Source organism: Macaca mulatta, chromosome 7, assembly GCF_049350105.2.
Source record: "Macaca mulatta isolate MMU2019108-1 chromosome 7, T2T-MMU8v2.0, whole genome shotgun sequence".
In the NCBI taxonomy this organism is placed as follows: domain Eukaryota; kingdom Metazoa; phylum Chordata; class Mammalia; order Primates; family Cercopithecidae; genus Macaca; species Macaca mulatta.
The window spans coordinates 20,616,377-20,640,499 of NC_133412.1; the positions used below are offsets into that span (position 1 = coordinate 20,616,377).

The 24,123-nt window shown below is 47.5% G+C and overlaps 1 protein-coding gene across 1 annotated transcript in view; it reads right to left on the bottom strand.

The window, feature by feature from the left end:
• Positions 1-8,220: 8,220 nt before the first annotated feature.
• The window catches only part of TGM5 (transglutaminase 5), a 35,117-nt gene continuing 19,214 nt past the window's right edge, over positions 8,221-24,123 (bottom strand). Inside the window, exons 7-13 of the mRNA XM_077939203.1 lie at positions 16,881-17,019; positions 15,183-15,286; positions 14,837-15,076; positions 11,125-11,493; positions 10,409-10,569; positions 9,201-9,334; positions 8,221-8,987 (exon numbers count right to left, since the gene is read on the bottom strand). Coding sequence (XP_077795329.1) covers positions 8,834-8,987; positions 9,201-9,334; positions 10,409-10,569; positions 11,125-11,493; positions 14,837-15,076; positions 15,183-15,286; positions 16,881-17,019 — 1,301 coding nt within the window. The 3' untranslated portion in view covers positions 8,221-8,833. The remainder of the gene's footprint in view (positions 8,988-9,200; positions 9,335-10,408; positions 10,570-11,124; positions 11,494-14,836; positions 15,077-15,182; positions 15,287-16,880; positions 17,020-24,123) is intronic.

The window sequence follows — 24,123 nt, forward strand, 5'->3', positions numbered from 1 at the left end:
CCTATATCCAACTCCAAATCTCAGGCCCTAAACATGACAGGGGCTGCAAGTTGCGAGATGTTCATGGGCTGTTTTGATAATAGAGAGAACACGTGTGTCTGGAATTTATCTGTGTGAAAGAGATAAGGAAGTAGAATTTGTTGGTGAAAAATAAATGTCTTAAAAGTAGAAGCTGGGGCCCCAACTCTTCCAAGCCTACCTGGTCTGGGACCCTCTACCAGAGAAGATTGGGAACTATCTTGGAACTCAGGCCCTATGTCTTTTCAATTTTTCCTTCTTTAGTTCCTGAAGAGACAAGACAAGGATCTCATATTTGGCCTTACCTGGGCTTGTAAAACTGTGTTACCAGAAGCACTCTCAGGGCAGCTGTACTTGCTGCATATACCTGAGATGTCTATAGAATGACATAAAACACACGGCAAAAAATATTGGTTGCCTGTGGGGAGGGGATCTGGGCAGTGGGGTAGAAAGGCCTGACAACATTTTGAGTTGGCGACGATTTAGGAAAATAGTTACTCTCTTCTAATACTAGTGGGAGTGCAAATTTAAATTGGTGCAGCCTTGGCTGGGCGCAGTGGCTCATGCCTGTAATCCCAGCACTTTGGGATGTGGGTGAATCACTTGAGGTCAGGAGTTCGAAACCAGCCAGGCCAACATGGTGAAACACAGTCTCTACTAAAAATACAATAATTAGCCAGACATGGTGGTGTGCACCTGTAATCTCAGTTACTCGGAAGACTGAGACATGAGAATCGCTTGAACCTGGTGGGTGGAGGTTGCAGTTAACCAAGATCATGCCACTGCATTCCAGCCTTGACAACAGAGCAAGACTTTGTCTCAAAAAAATAGAAATAAACAAATAAATAATAAATTGCTGCAGCCTCTCCAAATTGGTGCAGCCTCTACGGACAGTGTTAGTCAGACTGGGTGGCTTAAACAACAGATATTTATGTTCTCACCCTTCTGTAGGATGGAAGTTCAAGATCAGGGCCTTTATGCTTGGTGTCTGGTGAAGGCTATCTTCCTCACACACCCTCTTCTCTGTGTCCACGCAGAAAGAGAAAGATCTCTGGTGTCTTTTCCTTTTCCTCTTCTTATAAGGACATCATTCTTATTGGACTGAAGCCCATTCTTATGACCCCACTTCACCTTTATTACCTTCCTGTAGGTCCCATCTCCAAATACTGTCACACTGGGGGCTAGTGCTTCAACATATGAATTTTTGGGGAGGACACAATTCAGTCCAGAACAGAGGGAAATTAAGTAGTTTGTACCAAAACTTTAAATATCTATACTTTTTGCTGCTCTGCCTATGGATTATCCATTCTTTATTCCTTTATTTTCTTAATAAACTTGCTCTCACTTAAAAAAAAAGTCTGTACTTTTGCTTCATCCATTCTACTTCTAGGTATTTATCATACAAATGATCAAACAGGTGTAAAATAAGATTTATACAAGTATATTCAAGGCATTGATATTTATAATAGCTGAAGACTAGAAACTACCTAAACATCCATGTATAAGGTATTGGGTAGATAAATTATGGGACATGCATTCAATAAAATACATAAAGGTGAAAAAGAATGAAGTAACTCTATAAAAGGATGTGGAACAATCTCCAAGCTTGATTTGTTTGTTTGTTCATTTGTTTTGAGACAGAGTCTTGCTCTGTCACCCAGGCTGGAGTGCAGTGGTGCAATCATGGCTCACTGCAGCCTCAACCTCCTGGGCTCAAGTGATCCTCCCACTTCAGCCTCCAGAGTAGCTGGGACTATAGGCATGTGCCACCTACGTCTGGCTAATTTTTTATTTTTTGTAGAGACGGGATCCCACTATGTTTCCCAGGCTGGTCCTGAACTCTGGGGCTCAAGTGATCCCCCAGCCTTGGCCTCCCAAAGTGTTGGGATTACAGGCATGAGCCACCGTGCCCAGCCCAGGCTGTATTGTTAAGTGGAATAAGTGAGGTAGAGAACGAACAGTGTGAATAGTATGCTATCTTTGTGTAAAAGGTATGTGTGTGGGGGGAGAATATGTATGAATTTGCTTTTGTTTATATAGACTATTTCTAGAAAATTATCGCTTCTAGATAGAGAAACTCAGTGCCTAGGGACAAGGCTTTTTTCTATATACCCTTTGTATCTTTGTGCCCTGAACATATGTTAATATTTTTAAAGTAACAAAAACTGTCAGGGGAAAGAAAAGTCTGGCTGAAAGAACTGTTTTCACCACAGAGAACCCTTCACCTGGGAGGGCAATGAGGGAGTTGTGGGCTGGTCTCCCTTTGGGGAATGTGTTCTCCTTCTGGTACTAGCAAACAGAATCTTCTCTTTCCTGGCACAGTTCCCATGAGAGCTCCACAGAGATCCAGTCTCTGGCAGTATTTCAGTCGGGGCACTTTTTGAGGAGCCCATGATGAGACAGATGCTGTTGCATTTGGGTTGGGCTGGGGAAAAGCGAGTGGGAGATGTAAAGAGGATGGAGGGAGGGGGTGACCAGAAAGGTCTGTCCCACGGCACCCACACCTTTCTACTCTCCAGCCTCTGGCAGAAAAACAACCCCTTCGCTGGTGTGGACTCAAGAAGGATCTGTTTATTTATTTGTGAAACAAATACTTATAGAGCACTGCCATGCACCAGGAACTGTGTTAGGTACCGGCAGGTGCCGCCGGGAACCGCGTTAAGTGCCGACAGGTGCCGTCGGGAACCGCGCTAGGTGCCGGCAGGTGCCGTCGGGAACCGCGTTAGGTGCCGGCAGGTGCCGTCGGGAACCGCGTTAGGTGCCGAGAGGTGCGGTCGGGAACTGTGTTACGTCCCGGCAGGTGCTGTCGGGAACTGTTAGGAACCGGGTTAGGTACAGCAGTAAATTAGATAGACGCGTCCCTGCCACCGAGCAGCTTCTATTCCAGCAGGGGGAGACAAACAATACTAAGCGCATACGTCATTAGCTATTTCTCTGTAGTGTGCTAAATGCTGTAAAAGAGAAGTTTGAGTGCTCTCGGACCTAGGTGTGGAAGGTCAGGGTAGGCTTCTCTTAGAAGGTGATATTTAAGCTGAGAAACTGGGAGGATAAACAAGAGTTAGGTAGGAAATAGGACAAGGGTTGGCGCCAGAGGAGAGAAAACAGCACGTGCACAGGCTCTAAGGCAGGAAGCAACTGAAAGCAGGTCAGTGGGCCTGCATCACAGAGAGAGATGGGGAGAGGTAAGGCAAGGGCTAAATCTTGCAGAGTTGAGCTGAGAATTTTGGATTTTATCCTCAGAGCAGTGAGAAGCCATTGAATGATATTTGAAGCAAGGGAGTAACACAATCAGATTTGCATTTTTTTAATACTGGCTAATATGGGGGAAATGATTTAGAGGGGGCAAAAAGGGAAGAGAGATGACAAATAAGAGACTAATGGCTCAGGTGAAAGATGATGGTGGTCTACTCCGGGGGGTGTTAGTAAAGATAGACATAGGCTGGTCATGGTGGCTCACACCTGTAATCCCAGCACTTTGGGAGGCCAAGACAGGCAGATCACCTGAGGTCAGGAGTTCGAGACCAGCCTGGCCAACACAGCGAAACCCCATCTCTACTAAAAATACAAAAATTAGCTGGGTGTGGTGGCCCGTGCCTGTAATCCCAGCTACTCAGGAAGCTGAGGCAGGAGAATTGCTTGAACCTAGAAGGTGGAGGTTGCAGTGAGCCAAGATCACGCCACTGCACTCCAGCCTGGGCCACAGAGTGAGACTCCATCTCAATACAAAAAAAAAAAGAAGATAGACATGGACAGATTTGACGGAGATGTAGGTTAAATGGCTATGACGTGCTAATGGACAGAATATCAGGTGGAGGGCAGAGAAGAAAAGATATTCAACATGACTCCCAGGTGCAAATAAGTTAATTATGCTGGCATATTGCTTTACAAAGCACTTTTGCATACATTATCTTGTATGATCTGAACCTCAATCTTGTAAACTACATTAAGGGATCATTATTCCAATTTTACTGATTAGAAAATAGGTTCAGAGAGTTAACATTTATTTTAGGGAATATAAGATCAATTAATATACTGCCTCATTCCAGAAAGAATTTAAGACTAACAATGAAATATGGTATTGCAGAAGAGCACATTAAAATGATGCAAATGATGAAAGAACAAAGAAGGTGCTCAAACAGAGCCAAGGACGAGGCTAAAAGTGCACACTATAGCCTACCTTTGTGTTCCACACACAAGAAACTTACCTCTAAGCTCCAGAAGGGAGGGTTTCCCAACATCTCACAGCTTATCGTAAAGCCTAGACTCCAACTGAGGTCTTCCAACTCATACCCCACACATTTGATTTCACATTAGCCTTGATCCAAGCCACCGCTGAGAAGGTCTCTCTATTCAGCCTTCTTTTAAAATCTCTCAAGAATTTCTGTATCTAAATACAGCAGACTAGCTTGTTACCATCCTCCCTATTGGGAACAATTAGAAAAGTTGAATGAAATGTTTAAAATATATCTTTGAAGGCATCAAGGCAGTGAGGACTTGAGGGATCAAGATCTTGGGGAGAAGAAGAGCAGAGAGTGAACTTGACACTGGCTGCCACGCTTCCATCTGGGGCATTTGCCCATTCGTAATTGGCAGATAAGAGCCTGAGAATCTGGCAGGCTAGCAGGCTTTGAGTTTGAGGGTCATCAAGGATGAGGGGCCCCAATAAACACCCCAGGCTTTCTGTTGGGACCTCAGAAGGGCTATGCCCCAGGAGTTGAGGTAAGTAGGAAATAGACTAATCCTTATAAAAGGCCGAAGTCGGCTGGGTGCGGTGGCTCACACCTGTAATCCCGGTACTTTGGGAGGCTGAGGCAGGCGGATCACCTGAGGTTGAGTGTTTGAGACCACCCTGACCAACATGGAGAAACCCTGTCTCTACTAAAAAAAAAAAAAAAAAAAAAAATTAGCCAGGTGTGGTGGCCCATGCCTGTAATCCCAGCTACTTGGGAGGCTGAGGCAGGAGAATTGCTTGAACCCAGGAGGCAGAGGTTGTGGTGAGCCAGAGATCGTGCCATGGCACTCCAGCCTGGGCAATAAGAGAGTAACTCAGCCTCAAAAAAAAAAAAAAAAAAGGCTGAAGCCTGGTTTTAAATAAATCTCCGTTATGGCATTATGGCACTCTCCCACTATCGTAACTTCCTACCAGAAAGAAAATTCTCTGGAGGATATTAGCATTATCCAGAGCCTGACATTATCTGTGATCACAGAGTTCCTTCTCACATTCCCACAGATGCATTCAGCATCCCAGCTCAGACCTTCTGCTAACGTGCTATGCCAGGCACGTGACCTGCCGCCCCTCAGGAAGCTCCAGGTTCTCATGGAGTCTGAAGCCCAGCCTATCCTCTGGGGTTGGAGGAAAGCTGAATATGTCTGAGATCAGCGCTCTGCAATCAAATTCTTTTTGTCTGTACTCCTGAAAAGGCAGCAGCCCCAAAGCTGGCACCAAGTGGTTCCTGGATACTAGAAAATCGGGTCTCAGGGACAGGTAGAGAGGTGGTACCAGCTGCGCATTAGTTGGTTGGCTGCTGGTCAGCGGGCAGATGTGAGGAAGAAAAACTGAACCGTGGGGCTCGGAGGGCCAGGGACTAAAGGAGGAGCGGGCTCTGGGAAACAAAGTGTGGCTCTTGCTGCTGCCTGCCCTTTCCACACAGCCACCTCCCACCTCTCCAGTTATTCACCAGGTTGGGGTGAATGAGAGCTTCTGACACTTCCTTGAACTTCAGGCTAACGTATGACACTAACAAAGACACCTGTAGGACCCAAGTGCAGGCCTATGAGAGAACTGGGCAGTGTGACATGGTGGGAATTTGGAATCAGAAAGACTTTGCTGTGTGGTCTTAAACTAATTACCCAATTTCTCTGAACTAGATAAAGTCCTTTTATCTCATGATTGTCATTTGAATGCAAGCAAAGCCAAAACTAGTTTTGGTCAACTTAAAAAAACAAGAGTATGAAGGAGCTCCTAGATTGATGGGGAAAAGGAGAACCAGACTCGGGACTAGGAGAAGGATGGACTCCAGGGCAGCTGGAGGGACTAGGCAGCAGGAACAGAAGCTGGTCTGTTTCTGGGTCTTTGCTGCCGAGACGGATGGACTCCAGGTTTCTCCTTTCTCTAACCCACTTCACTCTGCAGTCGAAGTCCTGGGAGAAGTGTCTGATTGTTCCAGCATAAGTCGCATGCCCACCTCTTGGCCATGGGTGGGCAGGGTTTCTTCACTGGCAGAACCACCACGGATACACACAATAAGGAAAAAGAAATTCCTTCAAAAACTCTTTTTGCCTGGAGCTGAGCTGAATGTTGTCAGAAGAAAATTATACTGAGGGCCGGACACAGCGGCTCACGCCTGTAATCCCAGCACTTTGGGAGGCCGAGGCGGGCGGATCACGAGGTCAGGAGATCAAGACCATCCTGGCTAACATGGTGAAACCCCATCTCTACTAAAAATACAAAAAATTAGCCGGGCTTGGTGGCAGGCGCCTGTAGTCCCAGCTAATCGGGAGGCTGAGGCACGAGAATGGTGAGAACCTGGAAGGTGGAGCTTGCAGTGAGCCTAGATGGGGCGACTGCACTCCAGCCTGGGCGACAGAGTGAGATTCTATCTCAAAAAAAAAGAAAGAAAGAAAGAAGGAAGGAAAGAAGGAAGGAAGGAAGGAAGGAAGGAAGGAAGGAAGGAAGGAAGGAAGGAAGGAAAGAAAGAAAGAAAGAAAGAAAGAAAGAAAGAAAGAAAGAAAGAAAGAAAGAAAGAAAGAAAGAAAGAAAGAAAGAAAGAAAGAAAGGAAGAAAGGAAGAAAGAAAGAAACTGAGTTCCACTAGGGGTGGGGGATGAGGGGTTGTGAGGTTGTCCATTGGGAATGGGTTGAGGAGAACCTTATTTGCCCTGTTTATTGGTCTATTCCCTACACCTAGAACATTCAGCACATTAGGAACTCAAAAAATGTTAAACGAATGAACGAAAGACAACCTTTGCTGAAGGGGGCCAGCCCTCCACACCTGTGGGCGTTTCTCATCAGGTGGGAAACGAGAGACTGAGAAAAGAAAGAGACACAGAGACAAAGTATAGAGAAAGAAAAGTGGGCCCAGGGGACCGGCGCTCAGCATACAGAGGACTGGCCCCTAGTAGAAACTCAGTAAATCTTTGTTGAATGAAAGAATTCATGAATGTGGTGTTAAAACCAGGACTCATTAAAGAGTCCTAGGGTGCAGTTCCTGAAACCTTCCATGTGCTTCAGAGGTCATTGTGTCTGTAAGATGTTGCTCTTTCTGGTGTTTTCCTTAAACTATTTCTCATGATTGTCAGGTAATAATTATAAGATGAAATAATTTTAAGTTACTTCCAGTTCCCTGCCAGTAGCTCCTGGTTCTCAGCCCACTCTCTCACAGGACTATTTCCCCACTTTCCCTAATTCTTACCACATGCCCTTCTATCCCTCTGATTAACTACACATACCCTTTGGTTTATACATACTGGAAGTCTTTATCTTCTTTATTTACTGTGAGTGTATTTAATGGGAAGCTGTCTCAGTCATGTAGCCAGTACTGAGAGAGCAAGTGCGTCATGTCTTTCTTTGTGTAGAACTTGGTGCAGTGCCACAAGAGGAGATAATGCTCAGAATTGTTTTGTGTTCAGTAGGACCCAGAAAGGGTGGAGTTTGCGTGACCACAAACACAGGCAGCAACTAATAGAAAACTTTGAGAGTATTCCATTCCCCACTCAAAGTCTACCTCATTGTGTTATTCAGCTGGTTTTATGTCCCCAGCCAATGCAAGGCCATCCAGTGCATCGCTGAGTTTTGAGCAAATAGGCTGGTACTGTTAGGACTGAGGGACCTCTTGGATGTGATATGGGAAAGGATTCAAAGGAAGGCCAAGGGTGAAAGGTGTCCCAGGCTTTTTTTTTCCCCAAGACACCAAGATGGTAGGTAGTATGTAGAAACACCTGTGAGTTTTTGTTTTTTCTAGCTGGATTGTGGCTGATACACCACCTGTGGGTATCTCACTTATTTGTTGACGTGTTCGTTGTTTATCTCTGCTGCCTCCACTAGAAATGTAAGCTCCATGAGGGCAGGGACTTTGCTTTGTTTACTTTGTACCCCTACACTCAGAACCATTTCTGGCATATGCTAGGTACTTGATAAATACTTTTTTGAATGAATGAATAGGAGACTCCAGCATCCAGGGAACAGATAGGAAAGTGATGATTACATGGGGCAAAGGAGAGCAAGGTCTGAAGTTTATTCATACTAGGGAGTTAGTTATTGCAACAACACAACGACAGTGAGCTGTTCAGCCTGTCTTTTTCTTTCCTGGATATCTGGGGCAGGGGGCAGTAAGTCATGGCCAAGTCCTACCAGTATCCTCTGACCTCTGTGCCAAATCACGCTTCTGGATAGGAGACTGTGGAATCCCTGGAATCTCTGGACGGGACACAGTGGAATCCCTGGGCCCTAAAAAGAGTCCAGGGGAGCTGTGCAAATGGTCCAGGGAAATATCCATCCATAGACATTTCCTACGTGTTCTCTGGATGCTGGAGTACCCTATTCATTCATTCAAAAAATATTTATTGAGTGCCTAGCATAGCCAGAAATGGTTCTGAGTGTAGGGGCACAAGGTAAATAAAGCAAAGTCGCTGCCCTCATGGAGCTTACATTTCTAGTGGAGACAGGGGAGACGGACAATGAACACGTCATCCCCTCTGCTGCTCTCGCTGGAGCCCTGTGAAGCCTCTGTCGTGGTGGGGAATGGCGCAGCTCGCATTTGAACTTGCTCCTTTTCCTGAAGCTTGAAAGGCACACGTCCGGCACGTTGCTCCAGAATTTATAATGCAAAGTCTACATAAACGTTCCTGTAACCCTTGATGTCCTTAAACTTGTTGCTTCTCATATTAGCTTGGATCTGCCTTTGGCCACTCTTGAAGGGGACGGTCTCCAGAATGATGCTCGCTCGATGTTGGGGTTTGAGGACTCCAAGGCTGCAACAGAGAATGCGGCATGCCAGAAAACCACAGGCATGATGATGACCCCAGAGCCCTTTTCCACCCAGCTTCCTGAGTGCGAGGGAGTGCTTCCGCTTTCCCTTCCCCAGTGTCGTGAGTCGGCCCAGGAGCCCATGTCCAGGGAGAAGGATAGTGCTAATCTCACGGAGGGGAAAACAGAAGAGAAGGCTGAGCACTTGCAGCACTTACAGGACTTTCTGCTGTTTCTTGAAGAGGCCACTTCCTTCCACGGTCAGCACACAGTCCTCAACCTGCTCCGAGAGGGGGTTTGAAAATATCACCTGTATGGAGAGTGGCTGGTTCACAACGGCTGCTCCTAGAACCTAAACAGACCAGGAGGGGAAGGAGAATTAGTTCTCATTCCGCAACTCACCAGACATTTACGAAGGGCACTGTTCTGTAAGGTGGCAGGATACGCCATCCCCGAATATGCCACTTTGGCATAAGAATTACTTTGAGCCGAAGACAATTGAGAAGAAGCAGATATAAGAAAAGCTCTCTGGTTGCCCCTTATTTGCCTAAAAGCAGGACATAAATTTACAAAGGTGTCCCCCCTCCCCCTCTACCAAGAAGGACAAAGGCTGATCACCAGAGATGACTTCAGACCTTTATGAGCCTAGAGAGGGCACCAGAGGAATCTACACAACAGACTTTCTAAGTTTTATCTACCATGAGTTTACCATGTATTTGCTTTCCCCAAATTTGCCACCCCTTGAGACTCAAGGTCCTTTCCCTTTCTCTTGTCACTTCTCTGAAAACATATTGCTTCTTTGCTAAGATGCCATAAAAGCCCAAGTTCTAGCCAAACCTTCATGTTTCCCCACCAGAGGGGGCTCCATGGGCTTACTTAACAGGGTCTAGGAGGCTGGCTGGCCTTGGGGAGACAGCACGGGAAGGAAGGGAGCCCTTGAAATCTTCCCACTTGGAAGATCACAGAATGTCAGAGCAGGAGGGGTCCTCAGAGGCCACCTGCTCTAATCCCCTCTCTGACAGTTCAAGAAGCAGAGGCCCAAGGCCTTGTCTGAGGATGCACAGCCAAAAAATGGCAAATCTGAACTGACTTTCAGACAGGGCTCTCCCCCGACCAGAGACCCTCCCATCTGTGCTCATTTTCCTTATGTTGAACCATGGGGAAGGCCAACAGCAGGAGTGGCACAAGAGGGATCTCTTCTATTGTCCATGGCACCTGTTCAAGGACCCATCCATAGGGCCTCTAGTGGGTGGTACAAGAGGATGAAGGTGTCTCAGACAAACATTTCCCTCCTGGGGCACCAGAAGAGGCAAAGGAGGGAGAGGATGCTCTCCTAAGCAGGCCCAGGCTGCCCTCTCACAGGGCTTCACCCCCTCCCCACCAGATCCAAGGGGCCCCACAAGCCATTTGCAGGACTCCTGCCTACATTAATCGTGATGCTTGGATAACATAAGGTGATGATCTTGTTCACCAGGATTTTCTCGGGACTGCTTTTCTCTTCACCCAAGGCACTGATGCGGATCAGCTTGTCTGTTGACAGGTACTGGCTGTACTGGGAATAGGAGATTTTGCAGGGGTAGGTCTTTGCTAGAGAAAGAACACAAGGATGGGGTGAGAGAAGCTGAGAAAATCAGCCAGACCTGGGTTGGACCTGGGGTCTCTCTTCCACAGAGAAGAGAGAGTCAACAAGTACCAAGTCCCGGGGAAGCAGGTGGCAGCTTTTCAGATGAGGAAATGCGCTGGAAAGAGCCAAAATGGCTGCCCAAGGCCATTCTGCTAGGAAATGGGAGAGCTAAGGCTCCAACCAAGGTCTCAGAGACTCAAAATCTCAGGTTTTTCCTGCAAAACCGGCTACTTTTGTTGGGGTGGGAAAGGAGGAGGAAGAGAAAGGAGGCAGAGAGGAGATACTAGGAAGGAAGGAAGGAAGGAAGGAAGGAAGGAAGGAAGGAAGGAAGGAAGGAAGGAAGGAAGGAAGGAAGGAAGGGAGGAAGAAGGAGAAGAGAGAAGGAGGGGGATCGTGCCAGAGGGGACAGTAGGAATCACAGTGTCTCAGGGGTCTGTCCCCAGAACCCTGTTGGCTGGCTTGACCGCACCGACGTTGCCAAAACCGACTCTGCGGACACAAACTGTGCACACGCGTACCTTCTTTAGGAGAGAGTGTGATGAACGCTGTGTCCTGCCAGAATGGGGACAGGGGGCTGCCATCGTGCAGCAGAGACTGGGCACTCAGGTTCACTTTGAGGTCCTTGAACTGGGAGGACACGTTGAGGGCCAGCAGGACAAAGCATATATCTTGGCCCATGTTGGGCGGGTCGAGCAGCTTGAATTTCAGGGAGACTTGGACCACATCACTGGGTCGAAGGGAAGGTGTATGCAGGCTCCGAGGGCTGTCCCGGCTCAGTGGGGTGGGCCTGGAAGGTTGCAACTCTGCTCCTCTTTGGGAGCTATGGAAACTTCCAGCCTTCAGCTTCTGCAGAGCCTTCAGAAACACCTGCCTCTCCTGGAGGGAACCTGAAGGTGGGGAGAGCGCAGCACCAGCTGTGAGCCAGGCTGACCAGGGTACACCGAGGCTGAGCACCATCCCCCACCCAGTAGCTCCACCAACGACTTCAGGCCTTCACTCCCAGTAACAAGCAGTCCCTCCACTCCTCATGTGCTTTCCCAGGCAGGTTCTGCTGGCCACTTCACACCCATCCTCCCGTATCAACCACAAGCAAGGTGTATTACCATTACCATTTTTCTTCTTATTATTCTTCCATACACAGATAAAGAAAAGGAGGCTAACAGAAGTCATGTCACCTGCCCGAGTCCCACAACTAGTAAGGAGCAGAGCCCAGGCGGGAGCCAAACCTGCCCAACTCTAAAACCTGTGCTTGTGACCGCTCAACTCTATCCTGATGTCCTCAAGGGAAAGACAAAGGCCCACAAACGCAGAGAAATAAACCTCTTAAAGACAGCAGGGCATGGTGTGATTTCCTGCTCCAGAGCCAGATTATTGTTCAGGGATAGACTAATTCCTGGAAACTGAGAGAAAGGAGCAGCACAGTAAATAAGTAAATACGTATGAAAGGAGGTCCAGGTGTGCGGAGTTCCCAGAGTGGCCTCAGCTTCCCCGCTCTATCCCGGGGGTCCCTGTGGGCTGCATGTGCAGGAATACTTGCCCACGCCTCCCTTATAATTCCAGAAGCTGCCTTTGTTGAGTACTTACTCTCCCCAGGGACCAGTTCTACCCCTTCAATGCATTTGCCACAACATCCTGAAGCAGAGGCCACTTCTATACCCTTGCTCTGCGGGTCGTTCTAAGCCCAGTTCCAGACAAAAGAGAACCTGAAGACATTTGCTTCAGTAAGAATGGGCCCAAAGGCTGAGTGCAGTGGCTCACACCTGTAATCCCACCACTTTGGGAGGCCAAGGAGGGTTGACCACTTGAGGTCCGGAGTTTGAGACCAGCCTGACCAACATGGTGAAACCCTGTTTCTACTAAAAATTAAAAAAAAAAAAATTAGCCAGGCGTGGTGGCAGACACCTATAATCCCAGCTACTCGGGAGGCTGAGACAGGAGAATTGCTTGAACCCGGGAAGCGGAGGTTGCAGTGAGCCAAGATCATGCCATTGCCCTTCCGGTCTGGGCGACAAAGCAAGACTCTGTCTCAAAAATAAAATAAAATAAAATTAAATTTTAAAAGTGTGGGCCCTGATAGATGGGAATCCGATTTAGCGCATCTGCGGTCTGTGCGACCCCAGACCCTGCCAGGCTGGGTGGGAGGAGACTGAATACTGCTGGCCCAAGGAGCACCTGAGCAGGACACCCAGGCCCACCGGGGTATGGCTCCAATCCCCCTGAGTCCACAGGGGACCCTGTGGGCCTCTGTAGCAAATGCGGTCACAGCCCCGCCCATATCCCCTTGGCACTTGCCATTTCAGTGCCCACAGACCCTGCTTCTCAAATTACAGCCCCTGCAACTCTGTCTGAGTCTTTCTCTGCTACCAGAGCAGACTCAGCTCATGCATGGGGCGGGCCAGAAGTGCGAGAGAATTTACATCCCCTAGGAACAGCCCTCAACTCATGACCGACAGGAATTGATGGATAAACACCCTAGACCCTGTGCCTGTCTGGTGCAATAAATCTGCAGTGTTGTTCAGCACTTCACACCGAATCAGTGATAGGGTTGCCAGATTTAGCAAACAAAAATACAAGGCAATTTAATTTGAAACAAACAATAAAAAATTTGGGACATCTTTTTTTTTTCTTTTTCTTTTTCTTTTTTTTTTTTAAGAAATGGAGTCTCGGCCGGGCGCGGTGGCTCAAGCCTGTAATCCCAGCACTTTGGGAGGCCGAGGCGGGCGGATCACAAGGTCAGGAGATCGAGACCACAGTGAAACCCCGTCTCTACTAAAAATACAAAAAATGAGCCGGGCGCGGTGGCGGGCGCCTGTAGTCCCAGCTACTCAGGAGGCTGAGGCAGGAGAATGGCGGGAACCCGGGAGGCGGAGCTTGCAGTGAGCCGAGATCGCGCCACTGCACTCCAGCCTGGGCAACAGCGTGAGACTCCGTCTCAAAAAAAAAAAAAAAAAAAAAAAAGAAATGGAGTCTCACTCTATTGCCTAGACTGGAGTGCAGTGTTGCCATCATAGCTCACTGCAGCCTCAAATTCCAAGGCTAAAGCGATCCTCCCATCTCAGCCTCCCAAAGTGTTGGAATTGCAGGTGTGAGCTACAGCTCCTGGCCTGGGACGTATTTACACTAAAGCATTATTTGTCCTGTATTTTTCCTGGCAACCCCACGCCCAGAGCTCCCAGCCAGCTGTCACTGTGCTAACAGGCTTGAAAATGTACCCTTACATCCACTTCCTCCCCTTCCCTGTCTCCCTTCCTCACTCTGCTACCAGCATTTCCAGGATGGCCTCAAAAATAAACCACTTGTATTTGAATGCTTGCCTCAGGATCCATTTCTGGGGCAACCCAGCCAAGATGAGGCCAGAGGCCGCAGGGAGAGGGTGGTGATGGCACTGCTGGGCTGCGTTCAACACTCGCCCCCTACTGCAAATCCCCTTTCCAGGTGGGGAATTCTGGAGCCTCCCCGTGTCTGTCCCCAAAGCCCATGTAGACGAACCACAGACACCCACTCACCAGCACTCCCAGGAACTGCTCAGCCCTCCCTGCCGCCCTCTACCCACCCTGCCTTGTGCCTGCTCAGATCCTCCCCAGCCAGATCCTGGCTCTGGCCCTCACCCTGCCTCTGGCCCTCACCCTGCCTCTGGCCCCCATGGACTGGATATTTTTGCCTGGTTCCCTGGTAGTTGAACCCAGTGGCTGGCGTTTCTCAGTTTCCAGGCATTCATCCATACCGGATTAACACAGCCTCCCTGTGGCCCTGCTGCCAGGGCTGTCACCTCAGAGTCAGCCTCTGGTCCTGCCAGCCCCGCAGGGAGGAGGGTGGGAGTGAACATCTGGGCTCGCCTCAGCCTGTCCTCCAAAGACTCAGTGAAACACAATGAATTAAACAATACCCTAAATAAAATAAATGAATGGCATAGTGTTTACTAAATTCCCTGCCGTCTTCAGTGGGAGGCTGATTTTGGGGCGGGAAGCAGGGGTGAAGGATTCATATTCTGTTTGGGCTCCATAGTCCCTGTGAGCGCCTTGTGGCGGGAGCTCGCTGGCCTGCAGGATGTGGGGTGGGGGTGTGACGAACAAGTGAGGCCGTGGGGCCACCCCAACTAGGGCCTCAAAACTGAACGGCTGAGGCGACCGTGGGGCTGGGTCCTGCCTCTCAGATGCTCTCTGGCTCCCCGGGGTGGGGGAAGGTTCCTGCAGGACTGGGGCTGTGAGTAGGGCTGGCTTACTTACTTACCTTCTTCGTACTTGTAGTTCTCTGTGATGTCATCCCGCTCATCACTCTGGATGCTCTTTGTGCTGATAAAATTGCCAACAGAACTCGTGTCCTGGTGAAGTTTCTGCTCCTTCCCTCCCTGGACGAGCCAGGACATGCAGTCAGCATTCACCATCGAAAACACAAAGGGCGTGTCGTAGTTCAGGTCCACTTCTCCTTCTTTGATGGCTCTGACAGAGGCAGGGCCGCAGCAGTAGACGCCTGAAGGAGAACAGGGGAGCCTCGGTGGGCCGTTTGTTGCAGGGCTGGGCAGGGGTGGGGCACTTCCCATGGGAGCGGGTCCTGCCTTTCTTCTGGAGAGCCTCACCGTTGCTCATCTCCTGAGGTGTGGCGTCCAGCACCTGCCAGCCTCCATATCCAGGGGGCAGATCCTTCCGGGCCATCCAGCACTCATTCCAGACATGGAAGTTCCTGTGTCAAACAGAGCCAAGGGAGACGTTGTACTGCTTGTTCTTTCTAGAACAAGGCAAGGGATGGACGAGCAAATGAACTGTTGGATAGAGAGACTTAGCACACGCACAGGGCTTGAAACCTCTGTGGATAGCCAGGCACGATGGCTCATGCCGGTAATCTTAGTAGTTTGGGAGTCTGAAGTGACAGGATTGCTTGAGCTCAGGAGTTCAAGATTAACCTGGGCAATAAAGGAAGACCTTGTCTCATAAAAAAAAAAAAAAAAAAAATTAACTAGGCATCATGGCGTGTGCCTATAGTCCCAGCTACTTGGGAGGCTGAGGTGGAGGATCAGTGGAGCCTGGGAGATCAAGGCCGCATTGACCTCGATCAGACCACTGCGCTCCAGCCTGGGCAGCAAAGCCAGACCCTGGCTCAAAAAAATGATTAATTAGTGACAGGTCTTCCTCTCGTGGACCTCTGTTTGCCTCCCAGAAAAGAGTTTCCCTCTGCGGACTCAGCTTGTGAACAGAAAGTGAAGGCTTCCAGAGTCCACTGAAGTTAAAAATCCTTCACTGTCTCATCAAACAGTCTTCGTGGCCCCTTTGTGTGTGTTGCTGACTCACAGAGGCAGTCGCCGTCTTTGTGTTCGGAGGTAAGGCCGTCCTGTGGTCAGAACTGTTGGCACTCAGGAAACAATATTCCAAAATGAAGGTCTCAGAAGCAGAAGTGTTTTTTCGGACCTTTTCCTGTCTTCCTGTCTTCCTGTCTCTCAGTCTCATTTACCCCCATGGCTAACCATGGAAATTAAAATCTCTCTTCCCCAAGGTGGGAAGGTCATGGAAACCGGAACCCCTTTTCCCCAAAGGCAGTCTTAAAACCTAAAAATATTGCCCTGGCTTTCCCTCTGCCTTTGTGTATAAAAATTGGCCATAAAAATTTTATCTGACCTACCTTGTTTGACTGTAGGTCAAAAGACCCTCATTCTAGAGAGGGTTCTGCCCCATGTTGGGAAGGAAGGAACTCATGCTCAGAGAGGCCAAGCAGAATGTAGACAGACAGGGCTGGGTTTCCCTGCTCAGTCTATTAGTGTTAGGTCATACCATTTGTCCAAGCATATTTCTACGTGGCTGTCCATACTCTGTTAGATTAAGCATAAAGATGGACAATTTCCCCTGTATCTTTGGGTCTTCATTCCGAAGGCTCCTGTGTATACGTTAATAAATGCGTATGCCTTTTCTCTTATGGATCTGGTTTTGTGAGTTGATTTTTTTTTTTTTTTTTTTAACAAACCTTCAGAGGGCAGTGGGGAAATTTTCTCCAGGCCCCACAGAACCAGGAGGTTCTGCGAAGGAGGTGACAAAGATGAAAACCTGAACCCGGGGCAGAACGTTCTTATGATTGTGAGACTTCTAAACCCCAAATGGGCTTTGTTCAGCTGTCTCCCAGCTGAAGACTGGCAAGAGGTGTGGGGGCAGCCTTGGCGTTGGGGGGGCGGGGTGGAGGAGGTGAAGGGGAGGGAGCAGACTCACGGACATCGTCCTGCCCTTCCTCCTGCCATGGGGCTTGGCTCTGATGTGTGGCCCTAGAAATAGGTTGAGAGGTTGTTTCTCACCAGATAGTATCCTTCTTCTTATTCCCCAAAATCCGGCCCGTGTTGTCATAATACTCGTCTATGATCAGGTTTCCATCTGTGTCGTGGCCAGAGTCGAAGTTGGTGATCACACGGGTGGGGATCCCCAGGCACCTCATCACTGCAAAAGGGCAGAAAAAAAGTCACCTGTGAGCTGTAGATTCCAGACCTGTGTATTCCCGGACTTTGGGGCCTGGACCTGGAGATATCTTCCGTCCGTCATCTGTAGGACCGTGCTGGAGCTGTTTGGAACACTGGAATAGTGATATTTCCAACTTCCCTCCCCACTTCTGGAGCTCATGGGAGAGATTCTATGCAAAGGTCGGGACGCTGACTGCTCAGACAGGCACTGCCTGAGCCAATGAAGTCTAGCAAGCTGTGAGCTCTGCTTACGCCACAAGAGTGCGACAGGCATGCCTTTCCTTTGGCAAAACTCAGAGGCCCGACTCAACTGCACTTCTCTTCTGGCCCTGAATCTCCATCTTCAAGCTACAGCTGGAATTCTATTCCTTTCTGTGATTAGGATGATTGCTCGAGACCATCAGATTCTCAAGCAAAACATTCTGTATGATTTTTCCTGGGTGTATGATCTTGGAAGCCTCTCTAGGAAAGCATCACAGATCAAGCCAACAAGGAAAGGAAACCATGTAACAAGAGCTTAGAAAAGTGAGAGTTTCCACCTCGTAGAGACGTTATTGAAAGAAGGCAGAGTGCTGTCTTTATTCCTGGGGGCCATGCATTCTGTTTGCCAGCCAACTCCCTTTCTTTATCCTCTGCCGTATTTCCATTCTGTGCTTTTTTTTTTTTTTTGAAGTAAAAAAATCACACTCCAGCCCTAGTTCCCCAGGGAATCTCGGCTCACTGCAACCTCCGCCTCCTGGGTTCAAGTGATTCTCCTGCCTCGGCTCCCTGAGTAGCTGGGATTACAGGCACACACCACCACGCCCGGCTAATTTTTTTTTTTTTTTTTGGATTTTTAGTAGAGATGGGGTTTCACCATGTTGGCCAGGCTGGTCTCGAACTCCTGACCTCAAGTTATCTGCCTGCCTCGGCCTCCCAAAGTGCTGGGATTACAGGCGTGAGCCATTGCGTCTGGCCTCTGTGCTCTTTTAAGTACAGGAAAATCCCACCATGAAATGCTGTGGGGATCCCTGTCCCTTCATGTCCAGCAATGACAGCCCACTCAATTTAATAATGACAATAATAGTATCTACCAGCTGGGCATAGTGCTAAATGCTTTGCACACATTATCCTCAAGACAACGCTATATGACCGCTACTATTATTATCTCCATTTTGAAGACAGAGAATCAGAGGCTAAGAAAGCTTGCTACCTTGACCAAGGTCACACAGCTAAGCAGAGGCAGAGCTACCACTCATATCCTGGTTTTACTGCTAAGCTTGCAGTCAATACCGAGTCCAGCTCTCAGTAGTATGCATACAGTTCAGCATCTTAGTGTTTCCACCTAATTTTATATCCCAAGCATTTTCCTATATTATCAAATATTTGCCCAAAGCAAGATTTTAGTGGTGATTATTTTGAAACATTTAGTTGGTTTTCAGTTTTCCCCCTGTTGTAAATACTGTGATAAATACCTTTGTAGATCAATATCTCCCTTCCTCTGGGACATATTCTAAGGGGTAAAATGACCGAGTCAAAAATATGGTTATTTCTAAGGGTTCTTCACACACACTACTGTCATTTCATAAAAACCTATAATTTTTAGTTTAAACATTTAATTGCATACAGATTTTAGCTCACCCTCTTCTTATTCTGCACTTTGACACAGAGCCTCTCCAGGCCAGGGTGGCGACAGGCCTCTGGATGGGACCAGAAAAGGGAGGGGAGAAGCCCAAAGGGAGCCTTGAGCTCGCGTGGCAGGTCTGAACAGGGCTGAAGAACTAGGGCAGGCAGTGGGTAGAGCTGACTAAGTGGGTTGTAGGTGGAGGTGACACAGGACGGCTGCAGAGGTGAGGCTGAAGGTTGAAAAGCTGTCACTGAAGGACCCTGAGACAGCAGTGAGACAAGAGAGCAGCATTGCAGAGGCACATTTATGCTAAAAGTACAGTCAGGAGGGTGGATGACGCTCACAGTAACAAGAAAATGTGCCAAGGAGGAGGGCAGGGAGGCAGAGCAGGGAGCAAGCCTCCCCCTGCCCTTCACCCGGATGGACGAGTTCATGAGTGGCCACCTGAAGGGTCAGTAGTGGTGTCAACTTCTGCTAAACATGACTTGATGAGCACTGTCCCACCCTAACACAAGTAACTGATCCTGAAGCACTTTGAAGTTCTCTATGAGACCAGAGTACGAGGCTTGTGATGAACTGTTTACAAGTCTGTCTTCCTAAGGGCAGGGATTGTGTGTTATTCATCTTTCTCATTACTCAGCTATTAATAATACAGGGCAAGGCCCATTTTGCATCTTGCTGCATCTTTGCTGGTTGGATGGATGGATGGATGGTTGGATGAATGGTGTCTTGTGAATCTTTTGTCTGTTCTGGTGATTTCTGAGTTCAACACACCACTATCCTAATGGCCGTGTGATGCTTTGGGTACCAAGCTCAACTGTCCGTAGAGCATAAGCTTTGAGTGGTGATGGATTTGCACTGATCCAGTCTCACCCTTTGCTCATCATGGCTTGTGAGAGGACTTGGATGGGGAGCAGATTGTCACAGTAGAACAGAATGAAGTTACAGAGGGGCAAGAATGGTTTCTTACATAGCGGGTGAAGCGAAGGCATCAGCTTCAAGGCACTCAGATCTGTGCAGCAGAAGCCGTGCACACGCATGTTTCCAGGGGCCTTGCTCCCTCTGTCCTTCTGGTTCTGTCCTCCCACAAAGAGCTCATCCCAACTATGGCTTTCTCTCCCACTTCTGTGCCCAGGACTCTTGAATTTGAATCTTGAGCCTGTCTGGAGACCTTGCTGTCACTGAACACATCCCTCACTGAACTTACTGTCTTCCAGCCTTTCTAGTCAAGGACATCATCATCATAGGTACCAGACGTGGTGCCAAGCACGGCGCGGGGATTATCTCCCTTAGTTGTCTTCATGCCCATATGATTATCCCAACTTTAAAGATGAGACACCTGGAGCTTAGAGAGGTAAGGTCACATGGCAGAAAGAGAAAAGCCAGGGCAGGACATAAACCCACGTTTCTCTGATCTCAAAGCCTCTCATGCTTTTAACTGCAGGCCACAACACTGCAACTCCACTGGACATCCCAGCCACACCTCAGTCTCAGTGCACCTTCCTCTGCGAAGTTTTCACCAATGACTCCACACCACACTCATCCCTTCTCGTGCCCTCACATAACCCTGATCGCCTGTGTCACACATTTCAGCACTGGATTTGGCTGTCTGTAATTTAATGTGTCTGTCTTATCTTGTCTGCCAAATTACACATCCCCCTAGAGTTGAGCTCATATAAGACTTTTCTTGCATTTCTACATTCCTAGTACAAGGCTGGGCACAGGGTAGGTGCTCATTATATTCCTGTTAAAGTAAGGCACCTTTAACCTGTTCCTGCGGACTCTCAGTCCTGATGACTCACAGCTTGACGTGAGATTTAGGTGACCTGTCACTGATGATTTTGAGGGCTCTGAGTCCCTGAGTCCCTCGTAAAAGAGAAACCCACGTGGGGAATCTGTGCTTATGGACATGCATACACTACATGCACATGCACTGATGCAGTGACAAGTGGGCAAAGGTGAATGAGATCTCAGAGTTGGGAAGGGGCCACAGAGTTATCAAGGTATATCACTCTGCATTCTCAGCATCAGCAATTACATTTCTTCATTCAGCCATTTAGTAGTCATTCAGTGATAAGTGATGAGACCAGGTAGTCAATTAGATGAAGAGGATACAAAAATGAAAGACATTCCTGCCTTCAGGGAAGACAACTCCACTTGACAGGTAGTGGACCATGTCCTAATGGTGTATTAAAATGATGAGGATGGGGCCAGGCACAGTGGCTTAGGCTGGTAATCCCAGCACTTGGAGAGGCCAAAGAGGGAGGATCGCTTGAGCCCAGGAGTTCGAGACCAGCCTGGGCAACGTAGTGAGACCTCACCTCTATAAAAATAAAAAAAATAGCTGGGTATGATGGCGCTGTGGTCCCAGCTACTCAGGAGGCTGAGGCAGGAGGATTGCTTGAGCTCAGGAAGTTGAGGCTGCAGTGAGCCATAATGGCACCACTGCACTGCAGCCTGGGTGCTCCAGCCCGGGTGACAGAGTGAGATCCTGTCTAAAATAAAATAAAATATCTAGTATGTTTCAGGACTGGCTGTAAAGTTCTTTTTGCCCCCATGTGGAAATGTGGCCCTAATTTTACAAGAAAAATTCAGTGGAAAGTTAGAGTTCAGTTTATTGAAATGCATTCAGTTAGCTTTACTGCCACAATTCCATGGCTTTTATTGAGAAATGTGGCCAAAACTTCAGCTCATAGAGTCCAAGTAATTGAGTGTAAATGTGATGACTTTTATCACCTTTTAGTTTCTCCCTGAATGCATTAAGCTTCCAAATGATAAATATATCACTTTCTGCTCTTTATCCCATGCCTTTAATCGTCCCTTATAACCAAGATGATCATATTGCTTTGGTCTTTCAGATTTGCCATCACTAGATCGTATTTGAACTGTTCTCTCTCTCACCTGTAATGGGAAGGAAATGAAATCTTATTTGTTTCCTTAACAGTACCTTAAGTATGCAAAGGTGTACCATCTGTTTTCCACGATAATCTCCGGTCTTCTAGCCTGCACTAAGACAAGGCCCTACCAAAATTATTTTTTGATAAGGGGGTGGGGGCAAGTAGGAACTGAACCCTAGTCATCAAAGTGCAATAACCTGTTACTCAAGAAGTACAAATGAGCACTGTTTACAGAGAAATAGGACATGGAAACAAGGATATCAACCTTGAAGGAGCAAAGCGCAGCATGTAGGACCTGGGTCATGTATTAGCTGAAAATGGCAGCGCAGAAGGTGGCAGTGGGCAGTTACCATGGAGCTGGGAGACCTGCTCTGTGGCTCTGTGGCACATTTGTAAGGGTTATCTGGGTGTGTGTGGCGGGGGGAGGGTCTTAAATGGCAAAAAAGTCCCCTTCACAGTGAGCAGTACAATCACTCCCTCCATCCTCACACAAGTCAGTCTCCTGGACCAGTAGAGAAAAGACAAAAATGTCAGCTGCTTATGCGGGGATGGACAATCAGAAGACTGCTTTAAAAGGCCTCTAGTCCAAATGTTTAATATGAATATTTTGTATCTAACTTCCAGTTGCAAAATACAAAGAACAGAGGCATAAGAAGACCAACAATACAGTGAAGCCCTCAGGTAAGTCTGAAAGGCAGAGTTGTGCAGGACAACTGCCTCAGTGTCTTCAACCAAGTCACATATTGAATTAAAGGATCTCTTTGATATTAAAGGAGACACAGAGGACATTGCAACCAGGTGCGATGTTTGGTTCCTCATTCGATCCTGGTTTGGACAAACTGACTGTACAGACACAAACTGTAGCCTTGCCCCCACCACTTCATGCTGGCAAAGACTGAACCATCTCAGCCAGGCATCAAGGTCAATGTCAACCGTGATAAGTTGTATCGACGGCAGGTACCCCTGATATTATGTGAACAGGAAGCACTACTTTTGTTGTCTTCTTTCCCAAAATACATACTTCTAGTATGATCATGAGAACAATAATAGACAAATCACAATTGAGGGACTTCCCAGAGCAGCGTCCAGGCCACCACACAGGCATGGGAAGCCCAAAAAGAACTCAGCAGTCTTATCGAGTTAACGAGATGAGATCACAATTGAGGGAAGCCTAGAGGGCTGAAATTTGCAGGGTGGAGTGTATGCAGGGGAGAGAGCTGAACAGAGACAGTATTCCAGAGATCTGCAGAGGGGTCTTTCACGTCTTTGGCTGAGTGGTGATCTGTGCAAGCATGGGGATGAAATTCCAGGAGGCCAGATAAAGCAACAGAGTGGAGAGGCCTCGTAATACATTGGGCATTTGATAAGAGTCTTCAGAAGAGGCATGACTTAGTAGTGGGGCTAAATTAAGCCTAGGGTAAAGACCGCTCTGGAGCCATCAAGATAAAGCTTAAAAGCAAACCTCAAGGAGTTCGAGACCAGCCTGGTCAACATGGCAAAACCCTGCCTCAACTAAAAGTACAAAAATTAGCTAGGCATGGTGATGGGCATCTGTAGTCCCAGCTACTCAGGAGGCTGAGGCAGGAGAATAGCTTGAACCCGGGAGTCGGAGTTTGCAGTGAGCCGAGATTTCGCCACTGCACTCCAGCCTGGGCGACAACAGAGAGACTCTGTCTCAAAAACAAAACAAAAACCAAAAACCAAAAAAACCTTCAAAGGCTCAAATTAATCTGCAAGGAATTTATTATTGCTGTACCACACAAAGTCCTTTAAAGGAATAAAACAAAATTCAGTTCTTAACAGCATAACACAATAAAAAATGGGTAAGCATGCAAAGAAACAGGAAAATATGACCCATAGCCTGTAAAAAAAATTAATCAATAGAACCAGATTCAGAAATGCCAGAGATCATGAAATTAGCACAAAGTGACAAATCATCCACACTCCAAACCTCAGCATCATGTAATATACCCACATAACAAACCTGCACAGGTATCCCCTGAATCTAAAATAAAAGTTGAAATTATTTTTTAAAAAGCTGATCTCAAAAAAAAGGAGACAAGGACCTCAAAGAGCTATTTTATATATTATAAATATGCTCAAAGTGCTCGAGAGGAGTTATAGAAAAACAAGAACATAACGAGAAGAGAAACGGGAGGTAAAAAAAAGACTCAGTAGAACTTCTAAGGATAAAAAATACACACTGGCCTTAAAAAATAAATAAAAATAAAACTATATACATATGTATATAAAAGACAAATACAATACATGAAACCAACACCATACTGAATAAAACACTGCACAAAGATGATAATATGTTTTTTTGTGAGAACACATCCAACTACAGTGCTACACATTAAACACATTAAAATGTTTCCCTATCATGCAGAGAGGCGAATAGAAGTGAGCTATGAGATAAAAGGGGGAAATTAATTAATTGATTTTAATAAGAAGGGCCTTTTACAAAAGAGGGGCCTGAGCAGACCAATTATGGTAAATGCCATGAAATGAGGAATATAGTTGACTTAACTCTAAACGTTCCAAGGAAGAAAGGAAATAAAAGGGGAAAAAAGTGGGAGAG